This window comes from Daktulosphaira vitifoliae, unplaced genomic scaffold (genome assembly GCF_025091365.1).
Source record: "Daktulosphaira vitifoliae isolate Bord-2020 unplaced genomic scaffold, ASM2509136v1 Scaffold_3, whole genome shotgun sequence".
NCBI lineage: Eukaryota > Metazoa > Arthropoda > Insecta > Hemiptera > Phylloxeridae > Daktulosphaira > Daktulosphaira vitifoliae.
This window is the reverse complement of record NW_026099574.1, coordinates 22,146,750-22,166,092: the sequence shown is the minus strand read 5'-3', so window position 1 is coordinate 22,166,092 and position 19,343 is coordinate 22,146,750. Positions and strand designations below refer to the sequence as shown.

At 24.5% G+C, this 19,343-nt stretch overlaps 1 protein-coding gene across 9 annotated transcripts; it reads left to right on the top strand.

Annotated features, from left to right (window-relative positions):
- The first annotated feature begins 54 nt into the window (after positions 1–54).
- LOC126901773 (constitutive coactivator of PPAR-gamma-like protein 1 homolog) lies at positions 55–19,007 on the top strand. Of its 9 annotated transcripts, XM_050678512.1 has the most exons (18): positions 73–188; positions 281–396; positions 743–981; positions 2,029–2,201; positions 2,275–2,703; positions 3,703–3,993; positions 6,983–7,186; positions 7,535–7,694; positions 9,205–9,331; positions 11,139–11,379; positions 11,970–12,273; positions 12,948–13,243; positions 13,305–13,427; positions 13,506–13,609; positions 15,596–15,682; positions 15,767–15,843; positions 15,959–16,045; positions 17,711–19,007. In XM_050678512.1, exons 3-17 carry the CDS (start codon positions 756–758, stop codon positions 16,024–16,026), a joined length of 2,910 nt encoding a protein of 969 aa, XP_050534469.1. In that variant the 5' UTR covers positions 73–188; positions 281–396; positions 743–755; the 3' UTR covers positions 16,027–16,045; positions 17,711–19,007. The 9 variants fall into 9 exon arrangements, with proteins under 9 accessions (XP_050534470.1, XP_050534474.1, XP_050534469.1 ...); XM_050678513.1 differs by lacking the exon at positions 281–396 and having other exon boundaries at positions 55–188; XM_050678517.1 differs by lacking the exon at positions 281–396 and having other exon boundaries at positions 66–84.
- The last annotated feature ends 336 nt before the right edge of the window (positions 19,008–19,343 follow it).

Here is a 19,343-nt window from a genome sequence, read left to right as displayed (position 1 = left end):
ACCATGTTTTTCCTGGTAAATTTGAAATGTGTTTGACGCTTGCGCATGTTAACACTGATCAACATAATCGACAAGAGGTCCCCGGTAAGCCCACTGCTTCATCACCTAATTTGTTATTGTACTAAAAAAAAATTCTTTATTGAACATTTTCTGTCGAATGTTACTTTGCTATTAATGGGTTTAACTTTGTAAGTTTTTGTTCATTCAAATTTATGAATTGTGTGATGTACACACATATCTATAGTATTTGATTGTATGGTTTGCTTCTATATCTTTCAAGGTAAATATCAACCAAAATATTTGCCGGTAAAGAAGCCATCTTGTGATAAAACATAAAGACAATGTAAATATTGTCCTATTCTTGTTAGAATTGAACTATTCAAACATCCTGGAAAGGTGCACTAAGTAGTAATTTTATATTTTATGTGGTGTTTGTCCAGATATTAATGAATGGAATTTGAAGTTATTAATTTAACTTATTTCAAATGACATTTTTAATATTTGTTGTCATTTTCTATGTTTTATAATTTGTTATGAAGTTTATTTTATTTATTCTAAAGAAATATGTACAAATTACGTTGAACATATCTATTATACTAGATGATTTATTTTATGCCAACTATAGCATTACCGAATTATGAATACCAATAATGATCATGTTTAATGTACTTCCATTTTTTGGAAATATATTTATCATGTAATGTTTTAAAAATTAATTATTGAGCTATTATTGTATTTTTAGATAATTCTTTAAAATGGGCGTAGAAAAACTTTTAGAATACTTGGATAGTGGTAAAATAGAAGGTAGTTGTGTCAATGTTAATCTAACACAATTAGGACATACTGTTTCACAACAACTTGCTAAAAAAATGGTTGTGCGTAAAATTTCTCAAATTTTGCCATCAATATCAAAAGGGCAATTCAGCCTTCTTGTGGATGCCGAATGCTGTTTAGATCGTCTATATGGAGGATACTATTCTGGTTATTTTTTAAGCTTATATCTTATTATGTAAAATAAAATTGTAATTGTTAAATTCTCATTATTATGAATACAATATGATTATTTTAACATTCATTTTCAATTTAGGCACTGACATGGGAAATGTACTAATTCACATAAACTTAATTTTATAAGATAAGGAAAAAATAGTTTATCTAAACCACAAAGACTTACATCAAATGTCTTTATGTTTTCAACATAATTTTTATTCTATACATACATTTTTTTTTTCAGATTATTAAGATATATATATACCTTGTTTTCCAAAGAAAAATAAAAAATGTATTTTTTTATACTTAGTACCATTCCCATACCATTACATTGATTATTTAATAATATGTAATATACTAAAAGTGTTTTTATGCAGTTAAAGAAGTAAAAAAAAAAAAATGAGCCTTAAAATTTAAATAATTAATTTTTATTCTATAATAAATTAAAAATTTTAAGTAGTAGTAGGTGTTACAATTATTCTATTGCTAATATTTATCCAATCCATTAAACCTACAATTATTAATATGAATATGTACCATAGAAAACTGTAATGGAAAATTGTAATGATTAAAGCTCAGAACTTCAAGCATTTACAAAGTTTATTTTAGTCATTCTGTTTACATATAATGATAATTAAATTTTTGTTTTTCTTAACATCTAACAGTTTAAATTAATTATGAATTTAATTGCTGGTATCACTACATCCTGAACAACAAAAACCGATATTACATATACTTATGATAAATTTTTTCAAAGTTAGTCGTTTCAGAAGTGGCCCAAAATATTATTTTTAAATTCCTCAGATCCCAAGCACTATTATTTACCATTCAAATTTTTTTTATAAAAATTGGTTGTATGAATTGTTATAAACATGGTAATTTTCAGCATAGGAACCTAGTTATATAGTTAAAAAAAAAATTTAATATGATTTTCATTACTATCAATTGGTAATTGTGCTAATTGAGTACTTATTGATTTTTTTTTGTTAAATATAAATTTTAAAAAAATTCTTAAATTATGTGTATTAAATTTTTTAGATTGGGTTTGTGGAGGACAATGGAATAGAATGGTGTCATTTTTATCAAATTTTGTCAATAGTTTACGTCAATCAAATGTTCATGTTGTTGTATTTTTTAATGGTTCTTTTGAAAATGAACGCTTTAATGAATGGGTTCTAAAACAAGAAGAAACAAGAAATAGAGCTAATGCTGTAATTTAAAATGATAATAATCATATATTTTTAAAGTATTTAAATAATAATAGTAACATCTGTATATTTTTAGATTTTAAGACATATAGCTGCTAAAGGAACGCCCCCTCCAAAAGTTTGGTGGATACCACCAATATGTTTAAGAACTGCTGTAAAATTATATTTCCACCATTTAAAAATTCCAGTAATCTGCTCAGTAGATGATCATCACTTGGAATTTATAAAATATTGTCGCCAATATAAGTTTCATGGCTTAATGGCTGATGATGCTGAATATTTAGCATTCGATCCACCACGATTTTTTTCTGCTCATTCTCTTAAACTTACAAGACAACAAACATTAGAAGCTAAAGAATATATTGTTTCTCGTTTAATTGAAGATTTAAAGCTAAACAAAGATAAACTTTGTGCATTGTTATCTCTTTTAGGAAATTTTGTTCTACCACAACATGAACTATTTGACTACTATAAAAGATGTGGCATAAATCAAATAGTATCAAAGGTATAATATTTTACTACTATTCATTTTGTAAATCTTTTTATAAGTAATATTAGTATTAGAGCCCTGTATAGGCCAAAAAGTCTATTCATTCCTTACTGATCAAAATTCAAATTAAGTCTAATCCAATCGATCCCAATACAAAAAAACTGAAAATTAATCCCATCAAAATTATAAATAAGTCTGACCTAATGCAAATCAATATAAAATGAAACTTATTTCATTTAACCAAATGTTAAATTTAAATGAATTATTAACCAATAGTTTGTGAAGTCAATTGATCATATATTAAATACACAAGTAATACTTACAACAGTTGATATCTTCTTATCAATATATCTTATACAATTTTATTTTAGTGTTACTCAAATTTGATCTGACTTAAACTTATTTTTAGACTGTTAAATTATTTTGTTAGCCCGATCTAATCTGAAAAATGTTTCTGTTAGTTCAATCTTGATCTGAAATTATTTCATTAATTTTCAAGAAGTTTGATGGCCCCACTAATAAAATTTCTTGTCTGATCCAATCCAAAATCGTGCAGGTTCTGATTATTTTAACATTAATTTCCTCTCAATAATGTATTTTTTTTAATTCTATGAAAAAATATGAATAACTATATTTAAAAATAAAAATAATTTAAATGTTTTATTTTACTGTAAATTTCTTCATCCTGTTTTTTTTTTTATATTAGTAAATTTTCAACAAATTTTATCAAGTATAAAATTATTTTTCAATTTTATAAATATATTAAGATGAGGCATACTTTTATTTGAATGTTATAAAGTAAAAGTTTTTAGTAAAAAAATCATTAAATTCAATTTAGGATTTGAAAATATTAATTATATTTAATAAAATTCTATGTACACAACATGGTATGTGTTACGTATTGAGATAATTCTTAATGATATAGTTAATCAAAATATTTTGTATCTATCTTATTTAATATATTTTAATTGATTTTTTTTTTTTTTTGTTAAATACATTGTTTTTAATAAATAGGTAATTGGCGAAGAAATTGTAAAAAAAATTGTTGACTCTCTACAAGATTTACCACCAATTAAAAACAATTTTGTTGAAGTAGCTACTCATATACTTGGCCATAAAGATGATAAACGTGTTCCAAAATTGGCTAAGAGTATGCAGTATTACTTAAATGCAATTATAGAAAATTCAGCTAAATCCAAGATTGTGACACTAGAAAAAATAAAAAATTTTAAAAACAAAACTAATGAAGAACCTATTAATATAACAGAATCAAAAAAATTAGGATCTGAAAGTCTAAACACTCAGGTAAACTATTAAGATAATTCATTCTTCCATTCAACAATGTTATACCTTATATTAGGACATTTTTTCGTTATACTTGTTATCCAAATATTTTGAAAGAATAAAATATCCCAAAAATTTGAATACCTAAAACTCAATAAATATTAGATTTATATAAAAAATGTATGCTAGTAGAATAGATCTTACTAACAACTCTTAACTTTTGATCTAACAATCATTTCAAGGTAAATTTTGTATTATTAGATTACTTTTAGCTTCGATGCGAAGCTGAGAAGGTATTATTTTACTATGATGTGTTTTTTTTTTTTTTTTNTCGATGCGAAGCTGAGAAGGTATTGGTTTTACTAAGATGTGTTAGTTTTTTTTTTGTGTCTGTTACCACTTTTTCTCAGCTATCACCGAACCGATTTCTTTCAATGATACGTCAAAAGATCACAAATCGTATCTAGTCGAATAAATTACCCTCAAAAATTGAAAAAAAATTCCCTCGTTCACCGTAAATAGGGGAAACCTCCAAAAAATTACAAATTTAAAAATCGCTAATTTTCGAAAAATTTTCAATTTTTTTTACTTAAAATTGCTATAACTTTTTTAAAAATAACCAAATCAATATAATTATTTTTTTATATGTGACCCTTTACTTGCCCACAGAGGGGGATTTAAAATGACAACTTTTTCACAAAAAATTAATTTTTTAAACTTGTTTTTTGAAAATGTTCCGGAAGGTCTGACACTTTTATATATATCTTAAATTAAAGCTAATGTAATATACTTTATTATGGTAAAAAAAAATTTCGGACTTTATTTTATCTTCATGGTAAAACAGACATCAAAGTGGATAAAAAAAATACGATTTTTGTAAAAAAATTCTTTTTTATATTTTTAACTTTATAATGCTATAACTTTTTGAAAGATGTATGGATCAATATAATTCTTTTTTTATGGATGCATGATGTCTTTAACTATCATTTGGTATAATTTTTTTATAAATCTGACTTTTTACCTACCCAAAGGGGGGATTCAAAATGACAACTTTTTTACAAAAAATTAACTTATGATATCTCTGACACTTTTATATATATCTTAAATTAAAGCTAATGTAATATACTCTATAAGGGAAAAAAAAAATTTCANCATTTGGTATAATTTTTTTATAAATCTGACTTTTTACCTACCCAAAGGGGGGATTCAAAATGACAACTTTTTTACAAAAAATTTACTTTTTCAACTTAACTTTTGAAAGTGTTTAGAAAGTCTGACACTTTTATATATATCTTAAATTAAAACTAATGAAATGTACTTTATTGTGGAAAAAAAAATTTTGGACTTTATTTTGTCTTCACGCTAAAAATGGCTATCAAATGCTATTTTTGTGTGAAAATTTTCGATTTTGTATTATACATTTTTAATTTTATAATGCTATGACATTGTAAAGTGTATGGATCAACATTATTTTTTTATGAGAAATAATATTTTTTAATAATCTCTTTTTCATTTGACATACTTTATCTTAATTAGGATATTAATAATGAACTAGCAGATCATCTAGCTTTTGGAATAATCCACCAATTTTTTAAAATTAAACACTATCTAAAGATTTGCATCGAAGCGTTTTTTTTTTTATAGTGATTTTAATCACTGTCAGATATCATTATACTTGATCCAACTATGCCACGTTACCTCTGTGCTGGGTTTTTTTTTTATTATTTGCTTTTAAGAAATTGGTAGAGTATTTCAAAAATAACATAAACTATTTCCCCATTTATGTCTTAATTAAAAGTTTTATGTTTTATAAGTATAATACATTAATAAATACTTATTATATTAATCAAATTTAGTATAAAATTTAAATTGAATAATTTAGTATTGTTGTTTTTTGGGGGAGATTTTTAAAAGTTATAAAACTGCTGTATACAGAATGATTCTGTTAATATTATCCATTCAATTACTATTAAAATAATAATTATATTAATGAAATTCTTTTTGGTATTTTTTAAGTTTATATATTTCTTGATTTATTAATTATTAAATTTTATTATAATTTATGAACCTTATGAAAGTGTCATCCATACATGTATTTTTTAATGGCAATATACATATTTAACCAGATAATAAAATAAAAATGATCTAATTAAGAAAATGAACATTTTAAAAAGTTTACATGGTACTGTATATTTTGCAATATGTTTAATACACGGTCACCTGGTCTCCTTCATCTGCCACCTTATTACAATGCAAACCCAATCTAATTAAAGTTGTTTCTAACGTCTTACATGCATTTATACGTTCCAATTTGTTTTTTCGTCTTTGACCAAAGATTTCCTGTTTAAGTTTATTCAGCTCCTCTTAAAGTATCTAGTTGAAAATAAACTTTTTTTTATATATATTTATAGTGTTACCTTTCTGTTGTGTAATAATAACTGTCATACCGGCTAGTGCCGTTGTAATACGTTTTAAACTTAATTTTACGTGTTTGTGTATTCCTATACTCACTATTTAAAGACATTAGAATTTATCCGTGTCAAAGTTAAGTTAAAAATGTTAACATTTCATACATGAGAGTTTTGTTGTTAATTTTCAGATGGGTGACCATACTCATTATAGAATGTTTAACAGTGACGCACACTTTTTTTCATTACAGTAATGATAATTAAAACTAAAAAATATTAAACTCACAAAACATTTAAAGCCTCAAAAAATATTTAAAAAAAAAACTAACTTGACAAACCAGATTATGCTAATCATAAAGGCCCTCATCGCTCTACAAACTATAGGCAATTGTTCCCTTGTCCATCACAGGATCAGTCCACAGGTGTTTATTTAAGTAAAATTTTTGAAAAGGCAACAAATTTTAAAATAAAGAATATGCCAACACTAAACATTTTAATATTTTAAATATATTTTTAATATTGTTTTATCAATTTACTATTATTATTTATTGTCCATATTGAAATTATATTTTTAAAAAATAAATAAATACTTTTTTATTTAGATGGAAAATTTAGTAATATTGGAAGACTCAATGTCTGCTTCTAATTCATATTGTTTAATTAATCAACCTGTATTGTCAGATAAATTTTCGAACAATAAAGTTGAAATCAATGTACCTAATGTAGCTACTGATGTATTAAAAACCGCTTATGATAGACACACAACAGGCTTAATGTCTACATATGTGTATCACATTTTAACCAAAGTATGTATCAATGATCTGTTAGCTATCTAAATTTAATAAGTTGAATATTAGTTTTATAAATGCTTCAAAATCAAATAATCTATAAATTTTTAACTATAGAAAATTAAATTAAAAATTTTTATTTTTGGATATAGAAATTTTAGTGGTATAATATATATTGTAACAATACTTTTAACTATTTGGTAGAGTCAATAACTCTAGCTTTATTGTTAATTTAACCATATACAGTAGAAAAATCTTCATTACATTTTTTTTAGCTATTAATGTAGTATAAAGAGTTTTCTCTTTATACTACATTGTTGACTTAAAAAATTCTGATGATATTATTTATATATAAATTTTTTTTAGGCTGAAATAAAATTACCTGTTATATTAGAAGATGATTTAAATCACGAAATACCAAGTGCTCATATATTCTATAGGCAAGCACGACAAATGGTTTATGGAATTTTATTCAATCTTCATCATGCTCATTATTTAGCTAAAAATACAAGTACTGTTCAGAAAGGTATACTTTTACTTTTTTTTTGTATAAAACATTAATATTAAATAGCCAGTGATGTTTTTTAAGGCTAAATACACTATGTATATTTACATATTAATATTTTTTACTTATTTTTTTTAATTAAGTAACATAGTCGAACAGGATGTTAAAATTATTTTTTATGTTTTTGTTGTGGCTAAAAAACTATAGATCTTCTAGATCAAATTTATTATTTTATAATTTCAATTATAATATACTTTTAAGATATTGTATCAATGAATCTAATCATCAGGCTACTGTGTACTTATGATTTATTTGTCAATATATGCAGATAAGAGATAACATAGTATTTTAATCAAATACCATTATAGATAACAATTAGCTTAAGGATGGTAAAAACTTTAATTCCATCCTAATTATGTAATAAAACTATTATGGGTATAAAGAATAAAGAGAAAACTTTAGACAAAATAATATTTAAATTATACCTTTTCTATGATTCCCTGAGAAATATGTTTTTAAACTAATTATATATTTTAATATAACACAACTAGCCTTACTTATTTAGAATTATGTTTAAAAAAAAATTATGTGTGTGTGTATCATATAATGGCTATCAAATGATTTTTCTATGGTATGATATGAAAAACCTTTATGATAAAAATCATCATAGTAGCTGTGCCCATACACAAAGCTTTTTTATTTGTATAACTATATCAAAATGTTTATATGAACTACTGGATGTGTATAAATAGCTTATTTCTTATTAAACCTATTTCAAATATTTATTTGATTTTAGAATAGTATCCCATTGAATTAACCTAAAAATAAATAACATTTCAAACATAAAATTTAATGTGTCCAAATTTGTAGGGCTACTAATTTTTACATGTTAATTATGCTCAGTAACTTAAATTAGATTATCATATATTAAGTTTCCAAAGTATAAAATAAATACAGGTATTTAGTAAGTAAGAAAACAGTTCAATTATTACAAACAATGTGAAAAAAAAATATCTGTTGCCTTATTTACTGAACACTTTATATAATAATAAAAAAAAATGTTAATGGAAGGTCTTCCTAATCTCCTCTCATTTGACCAATACTATAGTATAGCTTACTAGAGTCTCTAGTTTACTAAAGTTTAGCTTATACCGTTTGTTCATAAAATGATAATGATTAATAATTATAATACCAAAATGGCCTATATAAATAAAACCTTTATTATACACATTCTCTACCCATATTGTATGTAAGCTTGACATGGCCACCAGAGATTGACGGTCAATCATCTGAAGTGTACTAAAATAATTTTAAAAAAAGCACTGTATAGGATTAGAAGCCACAATCCAAGTTGTTATATAGATAAACTTTACCACTAGCCACCGTCTAGTTACAATTCAGATCTCTATATATTTCCATTTAGGTTGATAACGTGATGTGCAACTGAGGGAAATATGGTACAGTGTCACACTGCATATGAAAATTTAACTTACTATAAGCTATTTTAATATAATGTTTATTATATTTTTAGCTGATACACCTGTTATTCAAGTGCGTGAGTGGATTAGAGACAAAGCTAACATTTATAAGCATTATAATTTAGTAAATGCTGAACCTTTAGGATGGGGTGTTCCAACTGTTCATCGACTTTGGTTTGGGTAAGTAAATATATTAACTATTAAATGAAAATATTATTTAGAATTGTTCTGTATCAGATAAAAAGCATCATACCTCTTTACATATATAAAAAAAAGTTTTTGTTAAAAAGTGTGGTTTTCTAACTTAACCATAAAAATTAATGGAAATAGCTTAGATAATTTAAAACATCCATTTAAGTTCCCATCTCTCATTTGTGTTTAGAAAATAATGTATTACTTTATATGCTATTTTATTTTTTATAATTTACTGTGTAATTATGGTTCTGTCCAAAAATAAAACCTGTTCAGTAATATATATTATCAATATTATTAAATAAAAATTAATTTTATAAAATTTTGATAAAGAAATGTCAATATTTTTCACAAAACAATTCTGAAAATATGAATAAATTAAATTTATTATAAAATCTAATTGAAAAGACTTCTTCAGCCTTTAGGTAGTGCATAAATAACAATAAAAATGGTCTACTGTTAAATATAATTCTTATTGTAACACCTATTTGAGGTGTGTTCAGAAAATAACGGGAAAAAATATTTATTTATTCATCTACATTAATGTTGTCGCCTTCAAAAAAATTTCCATTAGATATTTTGCACTTATGCCAATGCTTCTTCCAATCCTCAAAACACTTCTCAAACTTGATATTTGGGATAGGCTTAAGCACATTCAATAATGTGCTTTTAATGTCATTTATGCTGTTAAGATGACGTCCCATTATGGTTCTCTCTATTTTCGGAAATGGAAAAAAGTCACACGGAACCATGTCTGGCAAATATGGAAGCTGAGGCATCGTTTCAGTATTATTTTTGGCCAAAAATTCATGAACAAGCAATGAAGTGTAAGTAGGTTCATTATCGTCGTGTAAAAGCCATGTATTCTTTTGCCACTAATCCGGGCGTTTTCTTCGGATTGCTTCACGCAAAGTGAGTTGAAGTTGTTGGTAGTACTCTTTATTGACCTTTGGACTTCTTGGCAAGAATTCATGATGCACTATGCCTTTAAAATCGAAGAATACAATAAGCATAACCTTTACGTTCAATCGCACTCGTTGAGCTTTTTTTGGTCTTGGCAATCCGTAATGCCTCTACTGGAACGATTGAGCCTTAGTTTCGACGTTGTATACATAAACCCATGTTTTGTCACCTGTTATAATACATTTCAGTAATTCTGCATCATCTTTGACTTCATTAAGTTCAACAATTTTGTAACAAATTTTGCTGTTATACGTTTCATACCTAAATCTTCTGAAAAAATTTCATTATATGAGCCAATTGATATTCCAACATCATCAGCCACTTCTCTGATTGTGATTCGGCGATCGTTCATAACCATTTCTTTTTACTTTTTCCACATTTTCATCAGTTGTTGATGTGTTAGGGCATTTTGGGCCATCTTGGAAACGCTTCTACCACTCGTAAACCCTTGTTTTACTCATAACAGACTCACCATAGGCCTTTGTTAACATTTCACATACTTTGTTACACTTAATTTCATTTTTTACGCAAAATTTTATACAAATCCTTTGATCCATTTTTTTTTAACAAACGAAAATCGTCCATTTTCATAATAAGACATCTAATCTTAACGGCTGCCACTGACAAAGTAAAAAGTGAATCCAGCTGAAAATTTTATCATACCTCAGGGACATGTATACCAACATTATGGAATAAAAAATTTTGATAATCACTCTCCAAACCTATGAAATTTAAATATTCCTATTTTTTTTCTGAACATACCTCATATATTACATACTATAATATAATTGTGAACATTTAAACATAACTGTCTAAGTTTTATATTTTACAGAACAACTCCAGAAGATAATATCAGACGTTTAAGAGCATTTTTAACATGTATGCGCTCAGATACACCACTTATGTATAATACTGATTATGTACCTCAGCATACATTAATAATTGCTTCTGTGTTACGGTATATTATGTCAAACTCGGAAGTACCAATCCTTCAAAAGTATGAACTAGATGCCTTCATAATTACTGCTGTTGCACCAGAATTATCAAAAAATGAAAACACTCAAGAACTTCAAGTAAATATCAAAACATTTAGATATAACCTGAATATTTCTTATAGTTACTATATTTCTACTTTTAAATTGTCTTCTTGAAACATAAAAATTTTAAAAATTTTCATTTATTGTACATAGTGAGTGATATATTTATTGGTAAATAACGTGTATTTTGATGATGATTGAGTTTTTACTACTTATCTTCTAAAGACTATTTACTGTATATTTTTCATATTAAGATAAGTTTCTGTCAGGATATTTTCAAATAGAATTTTGTGATAATGTAATATTAGTAGCCTTGAGGTAGTAATCCAAGTTTCTCTAATTCTATTGTGCAATAATTTAATTACACACTAAAAAAACACCTTATTAAAACTTGTGTTTAAGTATTAAAATAGGTGTATATTAAATTTAAATTAAATGATTGTAGATACTGTAATTCTATAATTTTATTTTTAATTTTAATTTTATATACTAATATTTTAAGTATAGTGTAAATTTATGTTTTTATATTTTGAAAATAGATTTATTATTAAATGCCCCTTAAGATAAATTTAAATATTTGTGTATTTTTTGCTATCAATATTTTATTCATTTTTCTATAATTTTAGGGAACTGTTAGTGTAAGAGGTGTACAATTGGCAACACTTTTAATGAGTGGTGTTGAAACAGCTATGTTAGTAAATGATGCTTGTGGTGCTCCTGTTCCGTGGCTTATGTCTTGTCCATGGATGTATTTTGATGGTAGACTATTTCAGTATCATTTAGCTAGAGCCCAAACAGCAAGCAAACTTGAAGATTTATGTGAAAATCAGTTTTCTTTAGTGATTAAAGTTGAAAAAATGCGTCAAGCTATTCTACATGGTCTCGGTGAACGTTTTCAGTTAGTACCACAATATCAAGGATCTTTTATAGGTATGGGAAAAGCATAAATTCCATTTATATGATTGATTTAATTTAATATTTTTAAATAATTAAGTAACACTTATTATTGTTTATCATTAGTAATATACAGAGACAGTTCTAAATGTAGCCAACATAGCCCCAAATTAACAAACTTTTCACGTTTGATATAGGATTATAAAATTATAAAATGACTTCTAATATCAAATTATTGTTATCACAAATCTGGAAAACCTTGAAAATGATAAATAATAATAAAATATGTTATACGCGTTTATACAACACTGTTTGAACCAAACTTGGGGTTTTTGTTTCAATTAAAAGTCTTATAATTTAAAAATATTGAAGCAAACTTTTTCCTTGTAAAAAGCATTGAAAATCAAAAACTATTATAATCAAATATAATAATGAATTTTTTTAATAATAATATGAAGAATATTTTACTTTAAACTGTTTAAATTTGATGTTTGGTTTGATTGAAGTTGGTCTAAAAAAAAAGAATTTTGATTCGAGAATTGATTTTAAAATTAAAATTTTGGTTCAGGTTTGGTTCAACCCCAAAATTTTGTGTTTTTATACATAATATAAAGATCATGTATATACAATACAGGGTTTTGCCCAAAAATTAAATTTGGATTAAATTAATAACAAAAAAGTATTAAATGTGTAATAAAATGTATTTTAAGACACTATTTTAAGTAAAAGAGGAACAGTGCCAATTCCACCTCAAATGATAGGAAGTAATATTGCTCAAGGAATACCATCATATTCACATCCAAGTAGACAAAACAGATTGATTAATCAAAATTCAAGTCGCTTTCAAGAAGTTCAAAATACTAGGCAAAGAGCTATAGTAAAACAATCTTCAGGTGGTCAGTTGGAAGTTGCTGGAGCTGTAGTTGGTATTTGGGGTGCAAATTATAACATGACTGCTACAGGAAATCCGTATATGGGCAGAAATACTATTTTGCCATCACAACATGTAATAGTCATTAAATAAATATTTTGTATTAAATGACCCATAATAATTATTTTTAATTTAGATGATGCCACCTATAGGAGGACCAAGTTCTTTATATCAACGTGATCTCTCATCAAGGCTAGTTTATAGTACACGCCATTATTCCAAAACTATAAAAGGACGTAGTACAAATGTAAAAACTCAGGTAAAAATATATTTATCAATATTTTTATGATGTAAAATCATTTTTTTTTGTTATTATTTACTTAAATATTTTGTTTAGAATTCAAAAAAAAAATTGGTTCATAATTTAGTTAAAAAAGATAATTATTTGAAAAAATCTTCTTTAAAAAATCGTAGTATTGACACAAAAAATCCAACTTCAAGGTAAATATTTGTGTATACTTATTATTATATAATAATAAAATTAATTATACTACATGAACTTAAGAGTACCTAGCAAATGATTTTGTAATTTCATAAAATTATTATTGAGTTAAAATATGTAGTTATTTTTTTTAATTTTTAAAAAAATGTATTTAATATCACAATATGCTTTTATTAACAATTATATTAAATGTTTTTATATTCACTAGAGTGACACAAAATCTTTGAAATGTTATTTTGATACTTATTAACATTGTTATACACCTAAAAATAAACACTATGTGAACATTTAAGGTTAAAAAAATTTTTTACTTAATAGGCTTAAAAGTAAATTGACTAGAACTATCAAAAAATAAAAATAAAAATGGACTTAAACCATTAATTTTTTAGTCAAATATCATTAACATATATATTTTGTTTTAACTTCAAATTTGAATTTTTTAAATTGGTAATAAACTGATTTATTTTAGTGAATTGTATCCATTTATAAAAAATTAATTAAGATTTAAATCTTGGTTATAATAAAAAAGTAGTATAATTGTAAAATAATTATTTTGAGTTTTGAAACTAATACAATTGTATTATCTGCTAAAAATATAACAATTCTTTGTTATCAGAATAAAACTCTTTAAAAAAAGTATATTCCAGTAAAATCATTATACCTAAAATTCAAAATTTGACTGATTAGGATCAAATTAAACTATTTATTTTTAATATACTTCAATCTATTTTCAATTTAAAAATTATTCTTGAAAAACTAAGTTTTTAAATATATGATGTTAAAGAAAAAAGTAGATTTTCTTTTTATGATATTGAACCTAAAATTAAATGACCTAAGTATTTTTGTTATCTTCAATCTACATAAAGTGTATTTTATGGTATAGAACAAATTTAGAGGATATAGAATTATCATATCTATAATAATATACACTAACTGTAATTTAAAACTACTTATTAAGCTAAAAACTTTTTTCTATCCTCTTTTTTTTTTTTTTAAATAAATTACAGAAAAACTGTATTAGTTTTGTCGTACGTTGGTAGTAAACATAGACACAAAAAGTAATGCACAAATTAAATAACGTTTTCAGGCAACGAGTTTGTCGTTTTTAGCTTATCTCGAGTCCTCCCTTCGGTTACGCTGGTCAGCCCCAATCCCTCCAATTTATAAACTACTAAAGGAGTAGAGTTTAGACCCGTCAGCTCAATCTAGCTCAAAAGTAGCAGACTGAGGGGTGGCTCCTTGTCAGCCACCAGCTTAACTACCTTTTCACTATATCTACTATAGGACGGTTAAGCCCAAAAACTAGCCAGCATGTACACTAATTGTTATGATTGACTAAAGAACCAGTAGTCCAGTCTCGACTCTTGACGCACACACACAAATTTTAATAACACAATGGTTTTTAAAGTATTTACTCTCGAGTACAGATTTTTAAATAATTATTTTATTTATATAACGTAAAAACACTGAGTCAAAATATAATATAAAAATATAACACAAAATTAATTAAGTCGTACAAAAACAAAGTTACTCGCACACCAACAACCTAACCCATAACTCTACGTTTCTTCGACAAAACGTCCAGTCTCGTCCAATCTACATCTTTTTCATGTTCCCCTTTTATATTCTTTTTCCCACCATTATTAATTTGCTTACCTTGCATTTCCCTTATATATGACATTATTATATTGCTTGAGGATTTAAAAATTGCTTACTACTGTCTTAAACCCCATACCATACTAAAATCGACATTATTCAGCTATTTACTACAGTTTCTTAAAAAATAAAGACTTACTTTATTTTTTTTAAAAAACTGAACCTATGCATACTGACACAGTTGAATGATACCTCTAGTTATTTGAAATTTAATACAAATATTTTCTGTTTTTGAATTGAACCTTCTTGTACCAAGCCACAAAATTTATCTTGTATTTTATTCAAATTGATAACATTTATATTTACAAAGATAATATTTTTTTATTCAGTGAAAAGATTCTGACTTCAGAATCTTTAAAAGAATCAAAAATGTCTATATTAAATAAAGAAGAGACCGATGATAGTAAGGCTAGTGGGTGAGTTATCACAAGTCAATCATAAATATAATTCAGTTATATTTTTTAAACATAACATCTAAGTTGAATTTATGTTCATTCCAGTATTATACCTGTTAGGGTACCAATTTTGAATGGAAATTATTCATTTGAGGAACAAATTGATAATGCTGCTAAAATAGGTATTAATTTATTTTATTGTTTTTTTAACAAAAAATAAATATTATGTTTATTGTATTCATTTAAAAATATTTATTTTATTATTTAATTATTAATATATTTTTAATTTTATTATAGGAAAGGGTATATCTAAAACTGCATCTCAAGATTCAGACAATTTGTCATGTAATCAAAACCATCTATAATAGAAAATTAATTTTCTATGTAAGTTGCCAATTACTAAATTCAAGATTTTTATTAATTATTTTTAATGATAATTAATTATTAATATAACTAATGGAAATCAAATAATTTTATATTGGAAAATAAGAGTGATGCACACAAGTATACTATTATAACATTATTTTTAGTGATTAAAAAATCATAGCAAGTATGATATCAATAATTTAGGATACTAAAGAAAGAAATGCTATTTATAGCTAAAATGAGTTAAATAATCAAATAAATGTAAAAAAAAACCAAGTTCTTTGTAAAAAAACCAACACTAAACATACATCTTACGACAATAAAAATGTTTAAATGGTGTACTCCTAAAATATTATAAAAGTACACTTACATCTTCGGTGTAGTATACCATTATTATTCCCTCTTCTCACCAATAAACTTTTATCCATAATACAGAGTGATTATTTAATTATTGACCACTTAATAAAAAAAAAAAATGAAAATAGTATTCAAAATTTACAAAATACACATGATTTTTTAAATTATTAATATGGAGATTAAATCTTCCCATCCTATGCCTATATTTGGTTTTAACTTAAATAAAGAGGAAATATTATAAATAAAATAATATTTTAGGCCTTTTTATTTTATTAATTCTGACAATTTAGCAGTATGAACATGGTTTTTTCTAGTACTTGGTTAGTACATAAATTTACTTCATGGAACATCTCTAATTTTAATGTAGTCTCAAATGCTTCAATTATTATTTTTTGTTATTATTATAAATTATTTTTATTTAGAGAGGGACAGTGTTGCTTAGTCACTAATCCGAGAGTACTTGATGCATAGTGCATCGTGTTTGAAACTTGGTCATGGGTTCAGTTTTGTAATTGAAGTCATCATCCCTCTCTATGACAACAAATTAACCACCCATCACAAATTATCAATGTTTAAGAAACCTCCTCTTTTGAAAAGATTACTACAATCTTTAATGTGCTAATAAAACATAAAAAAAGAAAAAATTTTAATTATTTATTAAGTAACACAAAATATTCAATGGATCAAAAGTTGTTAGATTTTTAAAACATTATGAACCACTGTATATTTTTCAATAAATTAAGTGGTCAAAAATAGAAAAATTCAACTTGTATATGTTTAAAATACTCACTTCTGCTACATTTCTTAAAAATTCTTTTTATATAGATGTTAAATTTTTTAATTAAAAATTGTGTGTTTAGGAGTAAAAATTTCATACATTAACTTTCTTCAAAAATGTAGTTAGTTGTATACATTAGAAATCCTACAATTTCATTTATTATAAAATTTATTGTAAAGAAGCGTTTAAAAAATTATTGATAATTTTTTTATTATGATTTTTTTATCATCCAGCTAAAAATAATAAAACAAAACTCTAAACTAATAAAAATTACAAATGTATAATAAAACATTGCACACTGAAATTTTGGGGACCAAATGTAGTTGAAATCAGTTTAATTTTGATCGGCTTATAAACTGTTTAAAAATTTATTTTGTTGTAAAAATAATGTTATTATTTTTTAATGTAATGTTATGCTATATATTATATAAATAGTACTTTTTGCTATTTTATACAATATGTACTAGGTACTTATTCAATATTATGATTTTAGTACCATTATATTTTATATATTTTTTAATATAATTACAATTTTTAAACTATTTTAGCAATTTTCACGGATCAAACATGTAGTTAAGAGTCAAATTATCAACTCAATTAAATAAATTAAATTTGAGCTTTTTTGTAAATATTATTTTCAATTGTTAGACATAAATGTCTTACTAATGTTAGTCATTATTATTAACTATATGTATCCTTTTTTTATGTAGTTTCATTCTTATTTTTGTAAATTTTGCTAAAGTTTTTGTTATATCTTAAGCACCACGGATGTAACTTTGTTATCCGATTTGTGAACATCAAAAGACTGATATTTAAAGTGTTGTATCAAACATAATCTTATGTTAATATGACCATGGTGATAATAATTAGATATTAACGTTACTATATTTTTAAATCAAATGAGAAAATCATATGAATCGTTATCCTTTGACTACTGTCCAAAAGTATTATTGTCATGGTGATTAAATATAATCATATTTTTTTAATTTTTAAATCTTGGAACATTATTTCTCAAAACGTGATTTTTAATTGTTAACAAAAATATGTAAGTTGAGCATAGAGCATATAACAGCCTCTCTTATACTAAAAAATTAATAAAGGAAAATATTGAAAGTGAGTGAAAAAAGCTTAAATACTTTTTTTTTAAATACAAAGCAATATTTGTATACATGCTTTTATAAAATCGGTTAGTAATAAATATTTTTTTCTTGACAAATTATAAGGTAACTATGTATTAAAGTACCTACTATAAATGGAATTTTTCAATTTTAAAAGGTATATCGTTTACAAAAGTAATTTACGTAGTAAATTTTATATTAAATTTAAACAAAACATATTAAATAACATACAATATCATAGTGAAATTTTATTCTTAATTAATAATATATTCTTAAAAATTAATTGATTTTTTAATAATTTATTGTATCCAATTAATAGAGTAGTGACTCTTGCTTTTGTCAGTTTATTATATTTATTTAATGTAAACTTTTGTGTAATCATCTATTTCCTTGATTAATATTGTTTTGAATTTTTATCGATTATTATCATGTAAAATATTTTTGATTAACCAAACATAACTACATGTGTTAAAATTTGATATGCTGTATGTTGTTACATTACTGTGTATTTTATAACATTAATTATTCCTCTTCTATATTGTTTTAGTATAAATTTTTTAATTTTTAATTTAGAATACTAACATTAATAAATATTTTTTTATTGTAACTAACATTCAAAATGTATTAATATTGTTAAATTGAATTAAAATTCTAATTGTGTTAATGTATTCACTATTGTCAAATTGAAGAATTTTCCATGTTAAAATATAAATTAGTCATGTATTAACTATTGTAATAATTTTCTTATAATATGACTGTATGTGGTTTTCATTTTACTTGAAGAATCGTAGAGATCATGTATCACAGTAAAAATATATAAAATATGTTAATTTTATGTATATTTATATCAATTTATTGTACATTAGTTTTTGTTTGAGAAGATTTAATCAAAAATTTAACCTAGTCAATGTGATTTATTAGGAATACTACTTTTAGCTTGGATGCGAAGCTGAGAAGGTATTAATTTTACTATGATGTGTTTTTTTTTTATTTATTTTTTTTTTTGTGTCTGTGAACGCTCAATCTTAGCTCTCGCTGGACCGATTTTGATGAACAATATGTC

Coding starts and splice junctions, on each gene's coding strand:
- LOC126901773 (XM_050678513.1), top strand. CDS start 756: ATGGGCGTAGAAAAACTTTTAGAATACTTGGATAGTGGTAAAATAGAA. Junction 982..2,028: donor ATATGGAGGATACTATTCTG/GTTATTTTTTAA, acceptor TAAATTTTTTAG/ATTGGGTTTGTGGAGGACAA. Junction 13,244..13,304: donor CTATTTTGCCATCACAACAT/GTAATAGTCATT, acceptor TTTTTAATTTAG/ATGATGCCACCTATAGGAGG.